Below are 22,764 nucleotides of genomic sequence, written 5' to 3'. Positions count from 1 at the left end.
GAGAAACCGCATTCTCTGAGAGGCAAAATAGAATATCTTGTTCATGTGAAAGTTAGATGTCAAGAACTGATTCACATGGTCTTTTAATAACTTCCTAGGTCACCAATTTACACAAATTTTCAAATTCTCAAGTCTACAAAACAGGATGCTTTTGTTTCCTATGCCTGTCTTGGCAAACTGTTTCATGAAGCATCCCAGAATGCAGGAATGTGCAAGGTGGAGTTACACATAGTATGCAATGAGTTGCACACACAAAAATCAGGAGATGTTTTGCTTTTTTATTGAATAATACTGGAGATGTATCCTAATATCACTGCAAAATGTCTGTGCTTTTAGGTGATTAATATACATGTACAGCCCAAAACCAGTGCAGCGCTTCAGTTTATTGCATCTTAAGCCTGAAGCAGATTTTTTTTCTTATTTAGGTAGGATAAGCAAACCAGCATGCCTTGAAATTTTCACTTTAGAAATAATTTACCTATCAATGTCACTTTCAGTGACTGTTCCACTGCTGGGTTTTAGGGGGTTTTTGGGGGGAGGAGGGGGACTAGTTTGCATTTATTTAATAAGAACAAAAATCTTTGACTCAGCTGACACACAGCTATCATGTTATTGTGTCATTCCATTACAAAGGAGGAATCAGTTTACTAACAAAGAAAACACAACCAGCTTTTAAGTCAGACTGAGATGTGTTGTAGCATTCCTGTCAGAAATGATACACATTAGGATAGACTCAGCCAAGTATCAACTTGCAATCTGAGTGCAAACCAGCACTCCTCAGAAAATCCCAGTGGTAAAGTCTCTTCGTTTGCTCAGCCCATGCCCTAATTACAGCACATAAACCTTTCTTGTTAACACCATTGCTAAAAAAGTCCTGGCTTCACATCCCTTTAACTGGCTACTAACTCAGAAAACTAGGTAAGAATAGAAAAATAACTTTGAAGAACCAACATATTGTTCTTTACACAGCAGTTAAACTATTTTTAGACTTGCTTAAGCCTGTAAGAATCCACCAGCCTGATCACCCTGAGGACAGCATAGAAGGAGACTCCAGATGTCAGCCATACGGTGAAAGACAGGAATAAAGTGATACTCAGACAGCTCAATTATACCTGGCTGCCCACCCCCCTCAGTGAAAATCTCAAGGGCATTATTTCCCCCACTGCACTAAAAAGCTGCTCCATGGCTGGATTCACAAATCTGCAGAAGGCAGCTTTTCTGCCTTCCCACATCCTTTGTCCAACATTTCAAGGATTTGAGCTCTCCACACAACCCAGGTTCAGCCCTCCTTCAGTTAGAGGCAGGAAACACACCTCCCCAGGCTGCCACTGCTCGGGGTGGCTGGCATACAGAGATGTATCAGTCCTGTTAACACTATCCTTCTGGTATAAATAAATAAACATTGCAGACATAGATGTACCATTTGATGGATAAGCAGCCATTTACTGAACTACAAGATCATTTTCATCTGCTTGCTTTTCATTCTTAGTGAACATTTAAGTTTTTTCTTTTTTTTTTTTTTTTTTAATGTGAAAGTGCTACATCATGAGTTTTCAAGGGAGTCCCACTTAAAAGGAATTGACAACACAGTAATTAGGAAATGCACATTTAATCACTGGAGACCTGAGAGACATCACTCAAAAAGAGCATTCCATTCTCAGCTCAGTGCCAAAGCCACTAGGTTATAAAGTACTCTGCTGAAGAAAGTTTCCCAAAGGCTCCTGATTGAAACAGCTTCATTTAATACAAAGAATTCAGACATCTCTTGCAAGAATGCTCCCCTTGCCTCTTGATTAGCACTCACATTCTGGAGTAGTGACAGCTTAATTAGTTGAAATAAAACAGCAGCAAAGCCAAAAACTGAACACCCTGTACAAAACATCCTACCTTTGGGCAGGGCAGTGCTCCCTCCTGGGTAGCAGAGAATATTCAAAACTTCAGGGGCTCATGGCAGAGCACAACTCTCCTCCCCTGGCTCATGAATGAAGTTACAACACTGTTTTCAAGCCCTGTGCATCATCCTAAATTGGGAGTCATGGTTTCTTTCCATTTTTTTATTTCAGCAAAAGCAACTTAAGTACTTTTAGATGTAACTTTTCTCTCTTCCTAGTGAACAATGCCCAAAAGTAAATTTTCTGTCCCTCTCATGGCAGATCTTGCCAAAGAGTCCAAAGAGTCAAGTATCTGTATTTTCTAATTGAAAGAAAGCTAATCCAAAGGTTGTATAAGGTCACACATGGCAAGTCCAGGCTAACAGCATTAAAAAAACAGAATCAGCTCTCTTGCATTCATACTGTCCCTGACAATCAATTAAATACAAGGACCTCTGCAGCGTGTAATCAGTATTTAAAACTCATGAGTGTGTACCCTACTCTTAGAACCAGGAAGAAAAATCAGAAATTTTAAGGATCCACATTCTATTAATCTTTTCCAAGTCACCATGACATGTCTTCCTGCTCAGGCAGAAGCAGGAAGAGAAAGGCAGTGATCTATGTCTTTTGCCAGGGGTTATTTTAAAAATAAAATTATAGATTACTTCAATATTTTAATTCAAATTGAGAGGTCAGTGCAACAGAGCTGAGGTTCTGCAATTCAAATCCACTGAATATTTATGTGGGGAAAAATATTTTAGAGCTGCTCCTAGAACTGGAAACTGTAAACACAATTAGCAAATAAACATCCACCTCCACAAAACTGCCCATAGCCCAACCGAAACACTGAATCTAAGCAAATAAAAGTGGGTTTTAATTGCTGTCCACTAAAACTCATATCCACACTTTCCACTTATTTAAGCTGAAATGTAACTGAAATGTTACTCTTTTTACATGAGAAACTAAGAAATACACTTTTTTCAGGACTGCGTATCTATAATTGTATTTCCAATAGGAACATACAGACAAATCAATGAAACAGTGAATTGTATCAAAAGTAATTTACAAGACAGGTGATTTCTTAATGAGAACATGCAGTTGATGCATTTGTGTTCCATTATTAAACAGGGAGGCAATCTTCAAGTAATCTTACAGCATATGAGATCATTGTTTGTTATATGTTAAGCACTTCAAAAATTATACATAAGTGCTTATGAACCAAAGACACTATTAAAATTACACTCTAATTTCTCCCTTGGCTAATTTTCTAGAGTTTCAAAAGAAGACATATAATACCTTCTTCCCATTATATAATGCAGCACAACTGTTATTGGTGTAATAATGTCATATTTTAATAACTTCATCATAACGGTACATTCCATGTTTTAAGATTTATAGATAAGAAAACATGTTGAGACACACTACCTTGCAACTTCAACAATATATAAGCAGCCAGTAAGTGTGTATGAGTCTGAGGGCATCTGCCCCACCACATGCCTCTGATGCGGGAAACAGAAACTCATATCAGTAACAATCTCCTTAAGAATATGTTAATGGTCCCAGATCACCCTGATATGTGAGCTCATCTTCTTATTTTTGTCACAATTCTTCTGACCAGACTAAAAGACAGGTTTTAGAAACTGACCGCATTCATTTCTGCACAGAGGATGAAGAGATATGTCAAATCTAGAATAAGCTTCTCTCAAATCTGAAAAACAGGTATCATCTCAAGATACCCAGCTTCTGAGAATCCTCATCTCTCATATCAGCCTTTAATTTTTCCTTAAACTGGCAAGCAAAGCTCTACACCACCACCCTGCTCTGACAGCACAGCACAGGCTGCTCTCCTGCTCATGCAGAAGCAGGAAGAGAAAGGCAGCAATCTATAAAGCTGTCACTGTGGAAAGCTGGAAGAGCAAGAGGCAGAAGACAGTGCAGAAGAACAGAGTGACTCGGCAAGCCATGGATTGGGGAATCACTTCCTGGGTGCCTCAAACACTCCTCAAGAGCCGTAGGTGTTCATCAACACCCCTAATTCACACACTCTTTATTCCTGCTCCTAGCACCAGTAGGGCACGATTGCACTACAAGAGCCGCATCACAGTCAGGCATCCACCCAAGAGCCCAAACATTGCTGGACAGCCACATTTGCTCCATTTCAGCAGGGTTTGCCAGGAAGGGGTTCAGTCACAAGCATTCTGAAGTGTGCTCACAGAGGAGGTTCAACACTGCACAACTCTACACCTACATCCATTTACCTGCGTGTCATGGAATGATACCTGGAGCTCATAGTTCTTCAGCATCCATCTATGCTTGTATAAATGTTTCAAGGCTAAATGGACCGCGGGCAGCACATCTGTTGTTAGGTTTTTCTGATCAATCAGGCAGCTGTTGGGTAAAAGCCCGAGAAGAGAGAGGCGAGTCCGATTCAGCTCCTCAGAGCACCTAATTATTAGTAACACAAACAGCATCAGAGTGTCTAGTTTCCAGCTCCAGAAAACCATCTTTTTTGTGCTTTTCTTCCTTTTCTTTCTCTTCCCCAGCAGTCCACATCCCTGAAGAGAACCGGGCCTTAGATACCCTGGTTGCCTGACATTTTGCAGCTTTCCTTTGCTTCAGTCAGCTGTGTCCCTCTAAGAAAGCAGCTAATTGTTATTAAAGGATAAAGACCTCTCTACGACTGGCTTTTCCAATTTGGACAGTAATCCAGCTCACAGCAGTGCTGTGAATCAATACTTCACAAGAATAATCTCCAGGCAAACTACTCTGCCAAGTCTAATTTTAAACATGTGTCATTTTAAACATTCTGTAGGAGAAATATTCAACCATAGGTGACAAATCAATACAAGAACTCATATAATTCCTTTGAAAATAGATATTCTAGGGGTTGATCAAAGGGTGGCATACTGAACTCATATTTGAGTTGCATACAGCAACCTGTGTGCCATTGGGTCAGAAGATTGCTTCAGTTTGTTTTATCTTGCACAAACACATTTTCTATTGGCTTCATCCATGTCAAACAGAGAATATGAAGTCTTGCATATCAATAATATTTTATATACTTCTAGTGAAAAAGCTGCATCGGCTCAAAGCTGTATATCCTTTTCCTGGTTCTTCTTTTTGTCAGAAACCCCATGCTTTCCTTAAAATCAGCGGCAGTTGTGAGAAAATTCAGCATTCAGGCCTGCTCCTCCCATCTACAGGCACATAGCATTTGACAGGCATTTCACATATTGTTGTAGCTAGCTAAGTAATTTCAGCACACTATTTGCAGTTTCCCAAGTAATATGCCAGGCTACGAAATGGAACGGATGCCGTACACGCAGAAATGCAGAGAAAATAGTAACTCTGGAGAAAATCTTCCCTGCTGCTAATCAAAACTCACCAGGGTGAGAAGGGATTATACACAGGATCACCATACCACGGAAGAAGCTGCACCTCTGCTCCCGAGGACTCACAGCCTACCTCACCCCTCGGACAAGCACCATCTTCTTCCCGGCCCCTTTCACAGCAGCAGTGATGCCACTGTTCTCATGGAGGCAGGCATCTGGCTGACCCCTCTTCTCCATTCAAGCAGCCAGCTCTCCCCATCCACAGGAAGCCCCCCAAACCTACTGGAATGCTGTCATAGGCAAGGGAAGGAAACACAAAGGCCAAGCCTAGGGGCACGGAGAAGAAGGAAATCTGGGAGACGCTTGCTTCTCCCAGAGAGTAGAGTAGAAAAAACTCAGATTTTCAGCAAGTCTCATTATATATGCAGCTGAAAAGCAGATTGCTTCACCACCTCGTGGAAATTCAAGGTTTCAAAAGAATTCCCTGTGCCAAGCTGGGATGGAAACCCAAAACCTCAAAGGTTTTCATGACTCAATAATCTGAAAGGAAAACAAATGGAAGGGCTCATAAGCAGAAGGTTAATTTGGTATAAATCAAATTTGAAATTATATGTTCAGAGCTTGGCAATTTATTTTGTGAATGGCTGACATTTAAAAAAAAGAGAAAGCATTAGTTTGCTGCAGAAAGTAAGGGTAGCTTGTCTAATTTTAATTTAAAAACACGGCATTACAGGTCAACAAATTATTCTGAAAATGACATGCAACTAAGAAGTTTCCACAGAAAATCTCCACATAAATTCTAGTGATAAATACTTTAATATGTAATTACAATATATTTGTCACATGACATGAGGGCATGGAAGTAAATAGATAAATAAAATTAAAACGAGCAATGTATAAATAAGCAAAAAAATGTCTACTTTTGGCCCAGAAAATAGCTCCAAGCAGGAGATACACTCAATTAATCACTAACTGTCCACAGTCACCCTTCTGCCAACACACCTGTGCACCTGGATGGACAAGAAAAGAGCCCAGTGCATTCTTACACACAAACACGAGGTGAAATAGAAATACCCTTGCTTAGGGTGGAGAAAAAGCCTTGCAAAAAACCTTTGTTTGTTTTTTTTTATCACCATTCCCTCAGTCAGAAAGCAGCAAGGCTGCATGGAGCCCTTCGTGTGGGGAAAGAGATACTGGCTTTCTTCCTGTACAAAGCTATGGCCAGGTCAAATGCAGTAAGATAAAATTTATTACGGATATTTCCTAGACCAAGAAATTTAACACATTGTCTGGGCACAACACGAAGTAGGAAGCATACTCTCATAGCAAAGTCTGCATAGCAACAATTTAACACAATGACTTAATAGGTATTTTCCATTCCTAAGCCTTATGATTCCATAATGTGATCACTGAAAACATATTTTTAAAACACTTTTTTAACATAAGATGAAACTCTTCCCTGAGCAGACGGCCAGTATAGGCCAAGATGTTGCTTAAATCCCATTTAATACCTTCCTTAGAGGCTTAAATGGGATTTTGTTGGTGAATAGTCCTTGGACCAGCCTTCCTTACCAGCATAATTTCAGCATTGACTACACTAATGAAGAGGAGAAGAAAGAAGGCATTCATGCTGCCAAACCTCAGCAGATAAGGGGCTCTGAACTGCTCTTCTTCCTCTCCCCAAATCTTCTCACCAGCTAAGTGAGGACACGGGCCTCCATTGAGTCATAGCTTTGGCTCATAGGTAGGTAAAAAAAAAATGTGGTTTGACTATCCAATGCCCTCTTTAGTGTTTAAAAAGGCACAAATCTGCCACCACACCTCACTGAACCCCTGTTGCTTAGCCAGTGCCTTTAAATTCGTAAGAGGGCAATGGAGAATCAGAGGCTACGAGATATTTTCAGCACCATATGGAGAGACACACATTTAAGGGAGCATCACCTTATTCTATAGATCCATGACCAGCTTCAACCTAGACCAGTCTTTTTCTCTCCTAGTGTTACTGCTGTGTGCCCTCAGCATTGCTGCATTTAACCCATGCCTGGCAAAGGAGCAAACAAGATTATGAGTTACAGCAGCCTCCTGTCACTTGTGTCCTGAAAATCTCCTTCCTGACAGAAACATTTAACTATCTAACCAGACTATTGTTTCTTATATAGTATTTTTATTGCTAACTAATCCTTCCATCAACTTGCAAAACTTGCATCAAAACAAGCCCGTGCGTTTTCATTTTTATGAATAAAATATCTATATTTGCCATGCTCAAGATTGATCATACAGGTATAATCTTCATTTTCAGAATAGCATCTCCTGAGGCTTATTACCTACAGAAGCAGATAACTAAGCCTCTGTTCCACATTTGAAGATAGAGTCTTTCAAGTGAGTTTGCCCAAGATCCTCAAAATTTACTACTAAAATATAACAATGGGGAAATTTTAAGATGATAAATCAATCACTGCATCTTACATCCACTTCTCAAATGTGAAGCATTTTAAATAGCACCGATTTTGAAACTTGATTTCAGTGTCAGGAAAAGAAGGCCATTTGACTTTAAACACTGCCTTCCACACTGTTTTGGGGAGTTTTACCAAAGGTCAATCACTGTTGTTCAGTACATTAAAGCAGCTTTTGCAAGATTTAGCTGAAAACCTTAGGACAGAGCTGGTGACCAGATGACTCACTGTTGGCATCTCCTTTGTGAGTTCCACACAAACTGAGTAATATTCAGAGAGGGAAACTGTAGGAGGAAATTGTGCTCCCTCGTAGAAGCACAATCCCTGAGAACTTAAAAATAGAAAAAACCCCAAACACCTGGCATAAATGTGTCGTCCACAGCCAATACTTTCCAAAGGAAAGGAGGAATCTTATCAGTGTTGTCCTCCTTGCTACATTATCCTCAAATTTACAGCATTTACAATTCAGTTCTCAATTCCCTGATAAGTATTTCTGAACTGTAAATCACTTAAACAGTTATTAGTTCATGTAAAAGCTTGATTATAGACTGTATTAACTGTGTTAAAGACTGGCTATATATTTAAGCTATATGTCACCTCACGCCTCCCACACACAGCTTCCTCCCCCTTGAGTAACACCCATTAACATTTATAGGATGTTCTAATCCCAGCCTCACATGTTAGTTTTTTTCAAAGCAGGTTATCATTCACCCCTTCTTGTCCCACGTGTCTCCGCTCTTGTTGCTTAATCGCTCAGTGTAATTAGAGTACAGAGCACTCACATGTCCTAAGAAACCTTGGTAATGTACTGGAAACCAATACATTTCTTGTGGAAGGCAACTCCTGTTCTGACATTGAGACCAAGCCTCTACCTATGCCAAGAGCAGCTTCACTATCAAGATACTACTATCTGCTGTTAACATGTCCCAGCTTTTTAAGTAACTGCTATCCAGATACAATTATTTACCTCCCATAGCACTATCCAAATGTGCAGGCTATCTTTGTCATAGAATTCACAGAATTCACAGAATGACTACGTTGGAAGAGACCCTTCAAGATCATCTTGAAATGAAAATGAACATGAAATTTGCATTTGAAATGAAAATTTTGTTTTGCCTTAAACCCTAGAGTCTCACTCCTTATGTGTAGGCTGAAAATCTCTCTGCCTCCTTTCCCTTTTCCCAGCAGTGCAACACAAAGATCAAATTAATTTCCTCCATTCTGAACAGAAGGCTTGAAGAAAAGAGATAAAATTACTAGTATTTACAGCAATGGTGAGATTATTCCTGAAGTAATAGATGAAATTCTAGTGGCAGCACTTTGAGAATGAAGATGATAAATTGCAAAAGATTGAGAAGAAAGACACAAGAATGCATAAAATGCTGAGGGAAAAAAACCAAAATCAGCAATTCTTTCTATCTAGTTTAATGTTCAGAGGTGGCTTAATCTGTAACTTGCTGTATTGTGGATGGAAAAATGATTTCTAATAATACCAAACTTTTGAGCAGTTAAGGAAAACACACTTTCTACCCTTCGGTAAACTATCCACTTCTAACAAAATAACCTTTGCTAAGAAAAAAAGATGTTTGCTGCTGTAACTACAGTAAGGGCTTCTGCTGACATTGAGATAACACCTCCTGATACCCACCAGTGACATAATCGTGCCAGCCATACAGACCTGCCTTGAGTAACAAGGCCCTGGGGACATAGTACTCCCACCATGTCACTCCCTTTGTTTACTCCATATGAGCTGTTATTCTTGCCAAGGTCAAACACACCATTTTCAAATATGTGTTAATTATAAAAATTACTATTTTGATTGTTTTTTAAAAAATACTGCACCTTGCATATTTCCCAACTACAAGATCCTTGAGATGTGATAATCTAATTTAAAAATATATTTAATACTTCCATTGATCCTGAAAGGATTTCTATCCCAAAGGCTGAATGAAATCAGCATTTTATTCCACCAGGCAATTTGAAACTGTAAAGCAAGTAACGATGAGTGCCTTTGTTCTTAATTAAAAGTGGCAATTCTAGGTCTCCTCCTCATAGAAGCACTGCATTTTCATAGGTGGGCTGGCTTTCTAAAGTGCTGAGCATTCAGCAATTCCCACCGTTGTTGACAGAAAATGCAAATCACTCCGTGCTTTTTGGAAAGCAAATCTTTAGTTCAGGGACCTAACTAGAAACCTTAAAAAAAAAAAAAAAAAAAAAAAGAAAGAAAACAAAGAAAAAAGTGATGTGGAGCTGATACTATTAGCATGCTTCACAGCAAAAAATGAGGAGCAGAGGGAAGCTTGGCTAAGTTTAAAATGCAAACCTTTTTGTATCACTTTATATACAGGCAGCTATTGGAACTTTATTTTGCTTCATCGCACAAAGTCTTGCTGCCACTAGCACATCCCTCCAGATTAGATTCTCACCAACAACCTGGAATTTTGTCCTGCTTATAATTTAAAAAAAAAATGGATGGGGAAAAAAAGAGGAAGTTGGCTTTCTCTCTTGATCAACCTCATGTAAATTATTAATAATTCGGTCTTGCCAAATTCACAGGAGAAAATAGAAAGCAAAACCCAAGGTTAAAATTATATGGAAGACCCCACAAAAACACAGAGCTTAATTTTTTTTACCATATGTGTATACCAAAATATACCTACATGGTGCTGGTGAGATAAACATGAGTGCACATCTGAATGACAATGCTTGAAAAATTTTACATGTTGTATTTTATACCACACTAAGTGTTAGTCTGTCAAAAATTGTCCCTTCATATAGAGTTAAAGATATTAAAGAAAGAGATTTATTCTTTGCTAGAAAAGCACTTAAATCCCTGTGAAAACAGGAGCAGTAAACAGTGGAAAGGAAGCTAATTAGCATCCCAAAAGGGGCCTCTTACTACTTCTCCCTGGAGGTTTTGGATGTAAAATGGTTACTTAGACACCTATTGTCTGTATGAATCTTCACATAATTCTGTAGTTCAACGAAGCTGCAGCAGAAGCTGAGGCCTACCCTGGATAAATGGTAAATTAGAATACATAACTACTTTAAGGACATAAAAGATTCAACAAACATTCTTTCCGAGATATGTGGTGGTGATTATTTGATAAATAAAATAAAAGAGATTATGAAAATAACTTAATCAGACAGACACGGTAAGTTCCTCTGATGGGGATTGTGGCAAAAAGGGTCTTACAAAAAAGGTGGGGGTAAAGAAGAAGAAAATCAGTTCAGCCAAGGATTCAAAAAAGGTTCTGCAGAGCCATCTACTCAGGGACAGAGTACAAGAGCCTGGCAGACCCAGCTTGCAAAGAAGCAAGCATAAAAGGTTTTCACATAAAATCTATGACACTCTGACAAAGCAAAGGAGTTTTCTGATTCCAGCAAGATCCAATCCACCAGAGTCCTTCATAAAAAGGGAAGGATCCCCTAGACAGCCATAAAAGTCAGAAAGCCTTGATCCCCCTCTTTTGCTGGCGATGTCCTGAGTCTGTAGCTGGTAAGGTATTGCAGGGAGGGAGGTGTATGTGAAAAAAAAATTTGAGCTGCTCCTCTCACGGCTTCAGTCAGGGTCAGCAGAGATTAAGCTGGAAATGACAAGCAAATCACAGAGAAAAGTTGTCCACGGACAATGATTTTGGGGGATCCTTAAGACAAGATAGAAAGGTTAAGTACATATTCTAGTTTGCAGCAGAGTGGGCAGATATCCCCAGCTGAAATACGTGGTCTGTATTGTAAAATGTGGATAATCCTAATGGTCCTCTGATCTTAGAACTTATTAATTATTTAAGGAAAGTATCGTGGCCATAGTAGGAAACCTAAGTTTTCTAATCCTATCACTCAAAGTCATGATGTTCACTTTAAAGCAATTAGTCCATTATCTGGGCCTTCATCTCTCAGAAGCCTCAGTAACAACAATTTGTACATCCCTGCTGAATTAGCCCCCATATTTTTCATTCTTTGTGAATACAGTTGTCAGGCAGAAGGTGGATATTTGTCTTTAGTTTGTTAGCTTTCCTCTTCACATTTGAGAAAACTCATTTGAAAAATACTATGGATAAAATTGTCAGAAATAAAGGCAGATGGTAATGAAAAATTAATGGCACAGAAATTGAGCATCAATCACTGACTTAGCAATGAGATTACATGGTTATTCCATCACAAGGGGAAAAAATGAAATTTTAAAAAAGTGTTTGCCAGTCAGTATGTCCCATTTCCACTCAGCAGGCAGTATCAAGCAGTCCCCAAACCCAGTAGATCTTACCCACAGCAAAAGCCTTTGCAAGTAGAGAAATCCCTGCTTAGCAAAGAAGGCGTCCCCTAAGTGTCAGTGGCATGGCAAGGGGAGACACAGGGTGACTGAAAACATATTCCACCTGTACTCAGGGGCACCACCTTCTTTAAGCCATAGCAATGGTGTAGCTGAATGGGTTCACTTCAGGAGTCAGGCTACTGGGCCATTAACCCTGGAGCCCAAGAACCACAAAGGTACTGCAAATCTCATTTCTAGCTCAGCTAGACCCAGAAATCAGAGTGCATCTGGCTGCTGAAAAGTTAGGCTCTGTCACTGATTTTATTCCAAGATTCCTAGTACAAAAATAAATTTGAAAAAATGTGATGTATGTGCACTGCACCATCTCAGTATGGAATCCCAGAGTCTGAAATAGGCTTCCTGGGATGTATGGGGCTGCTGTGTATTAACAGACATCTCCTCAAGACTGAGTCATAGCTGTGCTCACGGATCGCAGTACACATCTCTGCTAACCCCAGCTGCCCCAGCAATTATCCAAGTCAAAAGGAATCATGGGGGGTTTTCCTCTGTTAACTTTCACCACTTGATTCCTTGAGCCAGACCCCTGCATGCAATGGTTCAACCCTTCTAAGGAAAAGTATCTCTTTTCCTATCATAGCAATGGTATCCACTTGAGTTTTGTTTGATTCCCAGATTCTACAGTTTGCTCAAAGGCATTATTCTTCTGCCTTATGCCACAAAAATGTCCATAAAACAATGAAATTGAAAGCAGAGGACAAAGCTTGATATGCACATGTATCATCATATTCAGATTATTAATGCAAGGTGGTGTTTTGCAGCCTTGACATGCAATGCATGCTATTTATGATGTCATTCTAAACAGCTATATGTATTTAATTAAAACAATATGAATAGCATATCAACAACTTTCTTTGTGAATGCTATCATTAAATCTCTCTCATCTAGCTCCTTCTTCTCTTTTCCTCTTACAAGTAATTTCTTCACAGTTATCATAAGGATGTTACATCCCATCTTTTCCACAGACTCGAGTAATTAACTCTGGCTGATAACCATGTAAGAGGACAGGGCCTTTCTACTCTTTCTTCAAATGGAAATAAATACTATTTCCTAGATTTAGTCCAAAAAATAGCTTTTCCGTGCTGATGGAGCATGTTTGGCATTTGAATATAAAGATTCCATAGGAGTGTGTTTTGCAGTATGCATAGGATAAGTTATACAAGAAATTGCAAGACATATGCCAGAAACTGGCTTTAATCTCTATGAAGAGATATTTAGAGGATAGAGATTCTGCAGGTCTGGGATCCGCACCCAGAGGAGTGGGTGCAGTGAATACATGATTTCTCTCCTCTCCCCACCCACACCTTCACATCAGCGGAGAAGCCAGCATAGAATTAACATAAACACTTAACTTTTAGATTCTTCCCTCCAAGTTTACAAAACTCTAAAGGAAAAGGAGGTTATGTCGTAAACGGAGTCATGTTACTCGGAAGTCAAGGGGACACTGACTATTTAAAGATGTCCCTTCCAAGCAGAGCAGACAGTGACTGTCACCATACACGCAGCGTAGCGCATTTTAATGCCTCGCTCTCTGCAAATATCAGACAGCACAAGTACTCAGTAATATTTAAAGGTAAGAAGTTACCCAACTACCTCAACATATGCCAGACACACACTCACCTGACGATACAAGAACAAATGTCTGCCAGCTCTGTCTGCTGTTAACTGTACCCTCTTTCAGAGCCTGACTTCTCCTGTGTATTCAGCTGTTACCCTCAGATGACCACATGATTTTACCTGTCCCACTGTGAGCACTCCAGAAATCAAAATAAGGCTCCAGACAATTTAGCGCTCAGAGCACTCACAAGTGTGATGGGGCTCACCCCAGAGACCCCACTTGACTTTGGTACATCATGCTTCCTCTTGCAAATCCAGGGAGGGACTTGGATCGATGCCTCCTAAGACAGAGGGCCCAACCAACACACCACATGCACTTCTTTAGGGGGTAGAGGTGCCCCTGCTCAGCCCTGTTACGGTAACGGTGGAGCTTTTCAGATAGCAACCCAGTGGTTGTTTGTCCCTCTCTGAGAAGCGCCTTGTGGAGCTCGAGTGGACAGACACCTTATTCTGTTTCACTGACGCAAACCTGCTCTCCTGTTTCCGGAATGTGTTCCCCACACCCAGCAAAGGTGAACAGTTCTCTTTCTTCCACTTGCAGGAGCAAGACATGAGTGGGTTTTGTTGACACCACTCATGATAGGACTTTCTAGAAGGGGCATCTTTATGCATCTCAAGCTCCTTTGAAACTCAGAACAGCTGGTAAGAATGACTCAGATGAGTGCACGGCCTTTCTTAAGCTTTGAGAGTTTTACTGAAAATATGCACTTTTTTATCAGAAAAGAAGAAGGAAACAAAGATAAAGTCTACACATACTACACCTAGACTGTAATTTCTTGTCAGATAAATTAGGAACGGCACTTTCTACTTAGTTACAGAATAGAAAAAGGCAAATATGTATCAAATATCAATAAGTTCACATTTTCCTTCTGATTTTGTGGAGTCCTGCGCATTTTCCAGAGCTCATCCCTCTATGCCAACCCGCTATTTAAAGTATTAGAATGCATCATTTCACAAAAATGAGATTATATCATGCTTACCACAAGGTGTTTGTTGTAGTTAGAGAAAATGAAATAATCTCATCTCCCCAGTACACATATCCTTTCCTCTCTGTGATAATATACCCACTTAACTTCAGGAAGATTTTTTTAGCTTGTCGAGTCTCACTTTGATTTTCAAAAACAAATGCTTTCTTGACTATACATGTTTAGTATCAAAACAAACTCATACTGTCTGTGCACCACTTGCAGCACTGCTCCTACAAGAAATCAGAAAATGCAATGCATATCTGAGGGAAGATGTCCAGACGTAGAAAGACAGATATCCAACTTCCATTAACTTCCCTTGCCTCCTTCCACAATGCCTCTTCCTCCATTTACTATATGGTCAGTTTTTGCCTGATGTGAATCAAATACTTTTGACACTTATAATAGGGTCCATAATCGAATGATTAATTTCTTTATTTTAGGGTTATTCTGCTTTTTTCCTCCAACAGATGTGTGTCAGGGTGCTTAAGCTGAAATCATCATTCCTGATTTATGTGTATCTTGAGCTGCATCTAGTGTTTGTAGAGGTTTTTCTTTCATTATTGTGCAAAATATTTCTTTTCTTTTTCAACCAACTAAAGCTACAATCACAGGGATGGAAAAAAAGAGAAGAAAGATCGTATCATGGTTGTTGATCTGAAGCCATAAGCTATCAAGTACCCTTAACTTCTAGGACTTGGTCCAAGGGCTGCTGGAATTGGTGCATTTACTGCCATTAATTTCAATGGGGTTTGGATGAGACTCTTTAGAGATCACTTTATAAATTTTTGAGTTTCTAAAATAACACAATTACAAAATTTTGCCCAAGAGGCTCATCTAGAGAGAGACTCCCACTCTCATCAAAATGAACAGCACAAAGTAAAGTCACTTAGACCAGAGTTCTGCAAATGCCTACATTTGAGCTTCATTTTATTGGCTGAGTCTGCATAGGAATGTCCAAATAGATAAAGACATGCCCATGAAGTAGCAAAATACACTGGATCAGGATCACACTCCAAGCACATTTAAAGATTAAAAAATACCCAGAACAGAAGCCTCTGCATTTTTGTATGTGATGTAACCTGTGGTCATATTTCATAACAAAGATGTAATTCACACAATCTCGACTGAGTCATAAACTAAACATTGTACTTAAGTGCTTAATTCAATTTAAATGCTTTGAAAAACGCTAGAGCTGCTGCTCATGTCCTCAAAGGTTAACGAGTTCAAGTGCTGACAAACAACAGTTGACCTTAGAAGGCACACTGCAGTTCTTCAGATGGTTGGTCAGAAAGTAAAGGCATTATGATGCTTCCTTATACAAACCAGAACTATCAAGCCAGATAGAATATTCAGTTCAATCCTGACAGAATGAACCTGAATGCATAATAAAAATTTTTTTAAAATCTAGTCTGTTTATTTTCATTGCTGTTTTTCACAAGCACTTAGTTAAAGCATTACAGAAAATTGCAATACAAGGATCAGTCTGCAACAATAAAGGATTTTGGAGAGACTCAAGGGAGAATACATGAGTTAGTAAACCACTGCCCTACATTTCCTAAGCATTATAAATATACTGCAATTATTTCTCAAGCTATTAAAAAAAATCCCGTGTGTTCCAAGGCTCTACATTCTCTCTTTCAAGAGCCAACAATGTCACAAGCACCACCTGCGAAGCCCCGAGAGGGAGAGCTACTCCCTGGTCTCTGATTATGCAATGATAGGGATCCAGGCCCTTCAGGCATATCTATTTATTGGCAGCCTCAGAAAATAGGCTGAGAATCAAGTGGGCATGATGAGCCAGCTACCTTGCTGCTTACCGTAAGTGCACCGAAGGAAAAAGGTAATGTCTGAACCGAGGGAAAAAGTTTGTGCTGCCATTAGGTATTTAATGGCTGTTCCAGGCACTGGTCCATTCTGTCTGGGTGCAGTCGATCTAGCACTCTTTGTGGACACTAACTTATTTACTTGTCACTATTAGGCTCACAATAATGACCCAACTGTACTCCAAACATATACGTTCGCCTGACTTAGCATTCCATAACCATGCATTTATTAATTGCTTAAAAGCATTCAAAGCAACACAGCAAGCTGGCAACATGACCCTGATTTCTTATGTCCCTGGAGTACTAAACAGCAAAAACACAATTTTTAAGAAACTGATACTCATTCCAGAACAAACAGGGTAATTTTTTTCCTGAATATTTTTATAGCTACCTAGTTCAGAACCCAGAATCTGTATGAAGAACATCACAATATTTTGATGGCAATAAAGTGCAGCACCTTATTGATTAAGATATTGCTGTATGAAGAAGGTACATCCTGCCTAGGCTCCTCTAATTCCTATGCATATTTTGTAATAATTCTATCCAAGGGAAAAACTAATATAGAATAACATAATGAAAACAGGATTAGGAGAACTGTGATTTTTTTCCTGACATGCATCTCACTTTATGAGACAGGTAATGCCATTCAGAAAATCCCCCATAATTCTTTTCATTACAATTGCAGAGTTCCCTGAGATTCATTTTTTTAAGGAAACAAGCAGCTACTCTAGGTTGATCTTGCCTGTATTCCCGGTGAGTATCTAATCTCGTTCACACAACACAACAGGATGGCAGCCTGCTCCTTCCTAAGTGACATCTTCAGCAGAATTGCCCTCCATGCATTTCTGCTCAGAGATATCTTAAAAAAAAAAAACACTATGACAAATTTATGTCAATAAAAAGCAGCCACCCTGGAAGGAGAGGCCTTTGGTAGTCGTTTCAGGGACGGAAACACTGTCACGAAGCAGCACAGCCCGTCGCTGCTGCTCTCAGCTTGTTCCCCCCGGACCCTGAGAACCTAAAGGGAGCAGACAGGGGCTTCCTTAAATTACAGCCGGCAAGATTTTCAGCAGTCACTTGCTTTACCGGGGGTTGTCTTGGAAGCGAACCCCGGCCGCCAGCATTGCACAAGAAGCGACTGCCATCTTCAGGGGAGCCCCGGTACCGGACCCGCGCGTATCCTCCGCAAACACACAGGTACTGAAGTTGTGACAAAAACCAAAGGCAGTTGTGGGCGGGTGGTAGTGGCAACCAGCTCGACCAAGCCCTCGCCTCGCTCCCTGCCTCTCTCTCCCAGGTATAGGGAGTGTTTTTCCTCGCTCAGCAGGGCTCCCCGCTCTCCCAGCCTTGACGGCCGGCCGCTGGCAGCGCTCCGGAACGGGGGCAGGCATCCCGCCGCGCTGGCAGCGCTCCGCGGGGACCGGCACTACAAATTTAGTTCTTCCCGAGAAGCGAGCGCCTCCGCACCCCGCCGCCTGCCCGCCACGCATCCCCGGGCGAGCGCTCAGCCGCTCCGGCCGGAGGGCAGGGACGGGGGGAGTCTCAGCGACCCCCTGCGAGAGCCTCCCCTCCTCCTCCTCCTCAAGCTGCGGCTGCGATCGCTGCCCTTCGCGTCCCGTCGCCTCATGGGATAAGCCGGGCTGGCAGCGTGAGCCCGTTGGCGGAGCGGGGGAGCGGAGCGCCCGGTGTGCATCTGTTGCTGAGCGGGTGGCGGCTGGCAGAGGGATGCGGCCGCGGCTTCGCTGGGCGAGGCAGCTTTCCTCCCACCGGTGTACGTGCGTGCCAAGGGCAGCGGATCCCAGCCACCGCCACCGCCAGGAGAACCCCCGCCGCCCGGGCACCCGTCCGGGCCCACCCCCCGCGCTGCAGGCGACTCCCGGACAGGGGCGCTTCTGGGGCGGCGGGGCGAGCCCCAGCTGCCGGGGCAGCCGCTCCTGATAATTAATACCGGGCGGGCAGGATACGGCCCGCCGGCCCCACGTCCTCCCCCCCGCCGCCGCCGGTCCCTGCACATCTGCCGGCAGCCTGCGGGGCCGGGCGGGCAAGGCGGCTCGGAGGCCCCGCCGGCAGCCGCAGCCCCGGCCCGGGCGTCCGCGCTGCCCTTGCGCCCCTGCACCCGCAGCGCCCCGGGACTGGGCGGCGGCGCCTCCCCCTGCGCCCGGCGGCGCGGGGCCCGCGGCGGTCCCTACCTCCGTGTCGTAGACCAGCAGGTCCAGGTAATAGGGGCTGAGCAGGGACTCGTTGCGGATCTGATCCATGGCCAGATACACGGCGGGTAGCACTCCCTGGGTGATCCTGCTCTCCTCCTCGGACTGGTTGACCGGCATCAAGCCCATGATGGAGATCGGCTTGGTGGCGTTGGGGGGCAGCCCGGCCGCCCCCCGGGAGCTGCCCCGCGACCAGCCCCAGCCCGGCGGCGCCCAGCCCAGGCACAGGAGCAGCAGTAGCATGGCAGGGTTGGAGGTGGCAGCGGCCGGTCTCCGCCGAGAGGGATGCATGCTGCTGGATGGGGAGGAGGAGGAGGAGGACTGAGGGTGGGGGAACGGGCTGAGCGGCGGAAGAGAGCCGAGCCCCTCTCAGTCTGGGCGCATCCCCCGGCGGCAGAAGCCAAGGCGGGAGGAAGAGATCTGCCTCTCTCCGCTTCCTCGGGAGCCTCGGGGTCTCTTCTCTCTTCCCCCCCCCTCCCCTCCCCTGGCAATAATCCTTCTGGCAATGGCGCCTACTCCTTCCCAGGTCTGCCAGCTGCAACCACCAGGAGCAATAAATAAATAAATAACCACCACCACCACGCACACACAGACACTCTCCCCACCACCCTCCTCCGCTCTCCCCGGCGGCACAGCAAGGGAGCGGGACCTGCCTCTGCCTCCCCGGCAGCTCTCCCCCCTCTCCGCTCAGGGAGGGACAGCACCTCTCAGGCGCGGGGGGGGGAGCCGAGCAGCCCTCATTGAACACTTCCTTCCTTCCCCCTCCTTCTCCTCCTCCAAAAGGGTGAAAAGGGAAAAAAAAAAAAAAAAAAAAGGGATGCTCCGGCAGAAAACGCCGATGAGGAAAAAGCTCCCCCCCCTAGAGCCGGGGAGGCGGAGGAGGGGAGCGGTGCCGAGCCGGGGCGGGGGTGCTAATGCCGCATTCCGCGGGAGCCGGGGCAGCCCCCGCCGCGGGCGCGAGGTGCCGCCTGCGCCCTCCCTCCGGCTCGGGCAGAGCCGCCGGGCGGGATGCGCGGCCGGGGGCAGAGCAAAGTGTGCGGCGGCGGCGGGGGCCGGACCGAGCTCCCTCTTCACGGCATCAGCGTTGGCTGCCTGTGGGTCGGGCACCTTCTCCAGGTGGAGCTGCCAAGGCGGGCGCGGGGAGGAGGTGCGAGCTGCGGCCGCTGCCCATCGGCGGGCAGGGGAGGCCGGCGGCAGCCGCGGCCCCGCGCTGTCCCCACGCGCGACCCGCCCGGCACACGCACGGAGCCCGCTGGCAGCGCTGCCCGGCGCGGGCGGGCTCCGCGCACTCTCCCCGCCCTCCCCCGCGCACACGCGGCACGCAAAAACGCTCCCGCTCGGGCTCGGCACCCCGCACACGCACACGCGCAGCCAGCCCGGGCCACGGCAGCTCTGCGGCACGCAGGAGCGGGGCGTTTCGCTAGAGCAGAAGTCGTGGGGTTTGGGTTTTTTGGTTGTTTTTTTGTTTGTTTGTTTTTTTGTTTGTTGGGTTTTTTTGGTTTTTTGGTTTTTTTTTAACTGTTTCTTCTTCTGCAGAATTGGCGGGTTTTGGGGGAGCCTGACACAGCTCAGGTTAAAAAAAAAAAAAAAAAAAAAAAGGAAGAGGAAAAAAGAAAAAATTAAGGCTGCAGCAGGACTCTCAGCTTCCCCAAGGACTCTTGCAACCCTCTGAGTAGCCTGTGGAAGTGGGCCCTTTCCACACCTGTTCTCCCACGTAATTGCCTCCACATCGCAGTGGCTGTGGGGCATATCCCATAGACAGCCCATGTTTTTTTTGCATTGCTCCCAGGCTATCCCCCCCCCCAGGGAACAGGTTCACTCAGCCCACCCACATCTGTGGTCTGCAGTGTCCCCGAGCAGCAGTTCACTGATCTGTTTCATCTCAGGTAGATCCCATACGGGAGGTGGTACAGACAAAATGCAAAACTTTTCTTAACCCTGCCTTAGGCACCCCACTTTTTATACATATTCATAAATTTCCTGAGGTCACTCCGAGCAAACCTTTGAAGATCAACCTAATACATCTAATTTATATTACACAGCAATGGCAGCATGTCTGCAATAAACTGGAAAGAATTTTCATGGATTAATACATTCTAAGACTGTAAGATCTGACCTTGGGCTAAAAGCCCTCAACCAGTAATTTCATAACATTTGTTGTGTTACAGCCTTTCACTCAGAATGACGTCCAGCGGTGTTGACTTTAGGCATCAGTAATGAAGAGTCCATCATTGATAAATCATTGATAAATCATTTCAATTATTAATTAGTTTGCTGAAAGGTGCATTTCATATTCCGTATCAATTAGTCTTATTCCAACTTCCAACCACCAGGTCTCATCATACCTTTATTAGCTTAAGGGGACATAGTATCAGTGATCTTCTCCCACACACAGGGGCTAGGATTAATCACATTTTGCTTTTGTAAAGTAATAATGCCAATTTTCCCTCACCTCAAGAATCATTCCTGGAGACACTTCCAATGTACCTCTCCTTTTTCCACATGATGTTGAACTGGCCCTTCTGACCCTGTCACCTGCCTGCACTGGGCCATAAACTGCAGCCTCCCTCAGCACCTCCCTCAGTACCAGCCAGTTCCATAGGCTGGGCAGGTTGGCTGGTTGAGAAACCTAATCCCTACAGGCAGACCAGACAGTGTGTTGTCCTTGTGGGGATGTCTCTTTATGAAATCATCCACACCATGTTTTTGATGCCTCAGGTTTTAGCTTTTATATTTTTCACATTCTGTACTGCTTTAGTGTGTGGCTTTCTGGGCTTCATATTAGGGGATAGGAAGCTCTTTTCACCGAGTAGGTAGACAAAACAGTTCCTTCTCTAGCTGGGGACTAAGGACAAATGATCCAAATCCCAGGCCCAAGAGCATAAACAACCGTGGACTGAAGAGAGAAAAACAAGAAGGATGGGACTTCATAATCTAAAGCTATAATTGGACAATTAACTCCAATATGCAAATGGACCACAACTTATAAAAGTGAGAGACCTCGTGACCGGTCCTGCATTTTGTGACCATTTTGGGTTCATCTTGGGTGTAGCCCAAGGTGTATCCACTGAGGCCCTTTAATAAATACCAACTTTGGTCTTTAACTCTGTCTAGCTTCTATTCTAGGTCAGCCTTCACAAGGCATCAGTTTCTGGTGACCCAGGTGGGGTAAAAGGCATTTGGAAAACCCCCTGGACCAGAGCCAGAGGAACATCCAGCTCTTGCCCCCCCCGACTCCTGCCAGCACTGCCCAGAAGCATCACCTACCTCCTTACTCCTGTGCGCTTGGTCTTGCACTAGAATAAATCAAACCATGACCTTTATTTGTACAAGTGACTTGTCCAGCAGCTTATCACCTGCAAACTTTCCAGCAACTCATTTTCTTCCAGAAAATTGATTATCATAACGCCAAGAACATTCCTAGGATGCCAACAGGAATAGGTGCCATATTGATTTTGTGTAATGCTATTTTTAATCAGAATATCATATGCTAAATGATGTTTTGCCATTCTCAACTTGCTATGCAAGTTTGTCTGTCAAAATCAGTTTCCCAGAAAATCTTTCTTCACTCCTTGTGTACTGTATCATTCTGTGATTTTCACCAGTACTTGGCTACCAGAACTACAGCTACTTGGATCAATGTGGTGATCATTTTACAATATTGGCAGTTTATTAGCACACACACTCACATTGTCTCTGGATTGTCATCATCTTTCCAAGATCTGGGGGTTTTTTTGGCAATTTCCACGGTTTTGAGAACTCAGCCTTTCTGAAAGAAAGCTTGAGGCCAGGTTGTGTGTTGCAACAGAATAAGTATCTTGGACATTATTAGCAACTACCTGACATCCTTCTTTGCTACTGCTGCAGCAGCAAATGTCCTCTTGTTAGCTGAAGATTGAAATTCATCTTCTTGCTTTTCCCAGCACAGGTCAGAAAGAGTTCCTGGACAGTTCCCCTCAGTGTGAAGTTCAAGGCTTGCCCTCATGTGGGAGGCAGAGACCAGCTGACACTGGTGTCCCTGCAGTGCACAGGGAAGGTCAGTGCTGGAGAGGTAGGGCAAAGAAATGCATCTAGGAAAGGTCTGCAGAGGTCTGGAGTATGGCTGGATATCATTGAAACCAAGCAAAGCTGCACTTCAAATTACAGTATTTAACAATGTGGTG

At 43.6% G+C, this 22,764-nt stretch overlaps 1 protein-coding gene across 5 annotated transcripts in view; it reads right to left on the bottom strand.

The window, feature by feature from the left end:
* GABBR2 (gamma-aminobutyric acid type B receptor subunit 2) overlaps window positions 1–19,378 on the bottom strand; it is a 456,379-nt gene extending 437,001 nt beyond the window's left edge. The window contains exon 1 of one of the 5 annotated variants that reach the window (XM_038127756.1): window positions 18,584–19,378. In XM_038127756.1, the coding sequence (XP_037983684.1) occupies window positions 18,584–18,892 (309 nt within the window). In that variant the 5' untranslated portion in view covers window positions 18,893–19,378. Of the gene's footprint in view, window positions 1–4,129; window positions 8,571–18,583 lie in introns of those variants that run through there. The other 4 variants (XM_038127754.1, XM_038127759.1, XM_038127755.1 and 1 more) reach the window with 4 other exon arrangements.
* Window positions 19,379–22,764: the final 3,386 nt, after the last annotated feature.

Source organism: Motacilla alba, chromosome 2, assembly GCF_015832195.1.
Source record: "Motacilla alba alba isolate MOTALB_02 chromosome 2, Motacilla_alba_V1.0_pri, whole genome shotgun sequence".
NCBI lineage: Eukaryota > Metazoa > Chordata > Aves > Passeriformes > Motacillidae > Motacilla > Motacilla alba.
Note: the sequence above shows the minus strand (reverse complement) of the source record. Positions and strands in the feature narration are given on the sequence as shown.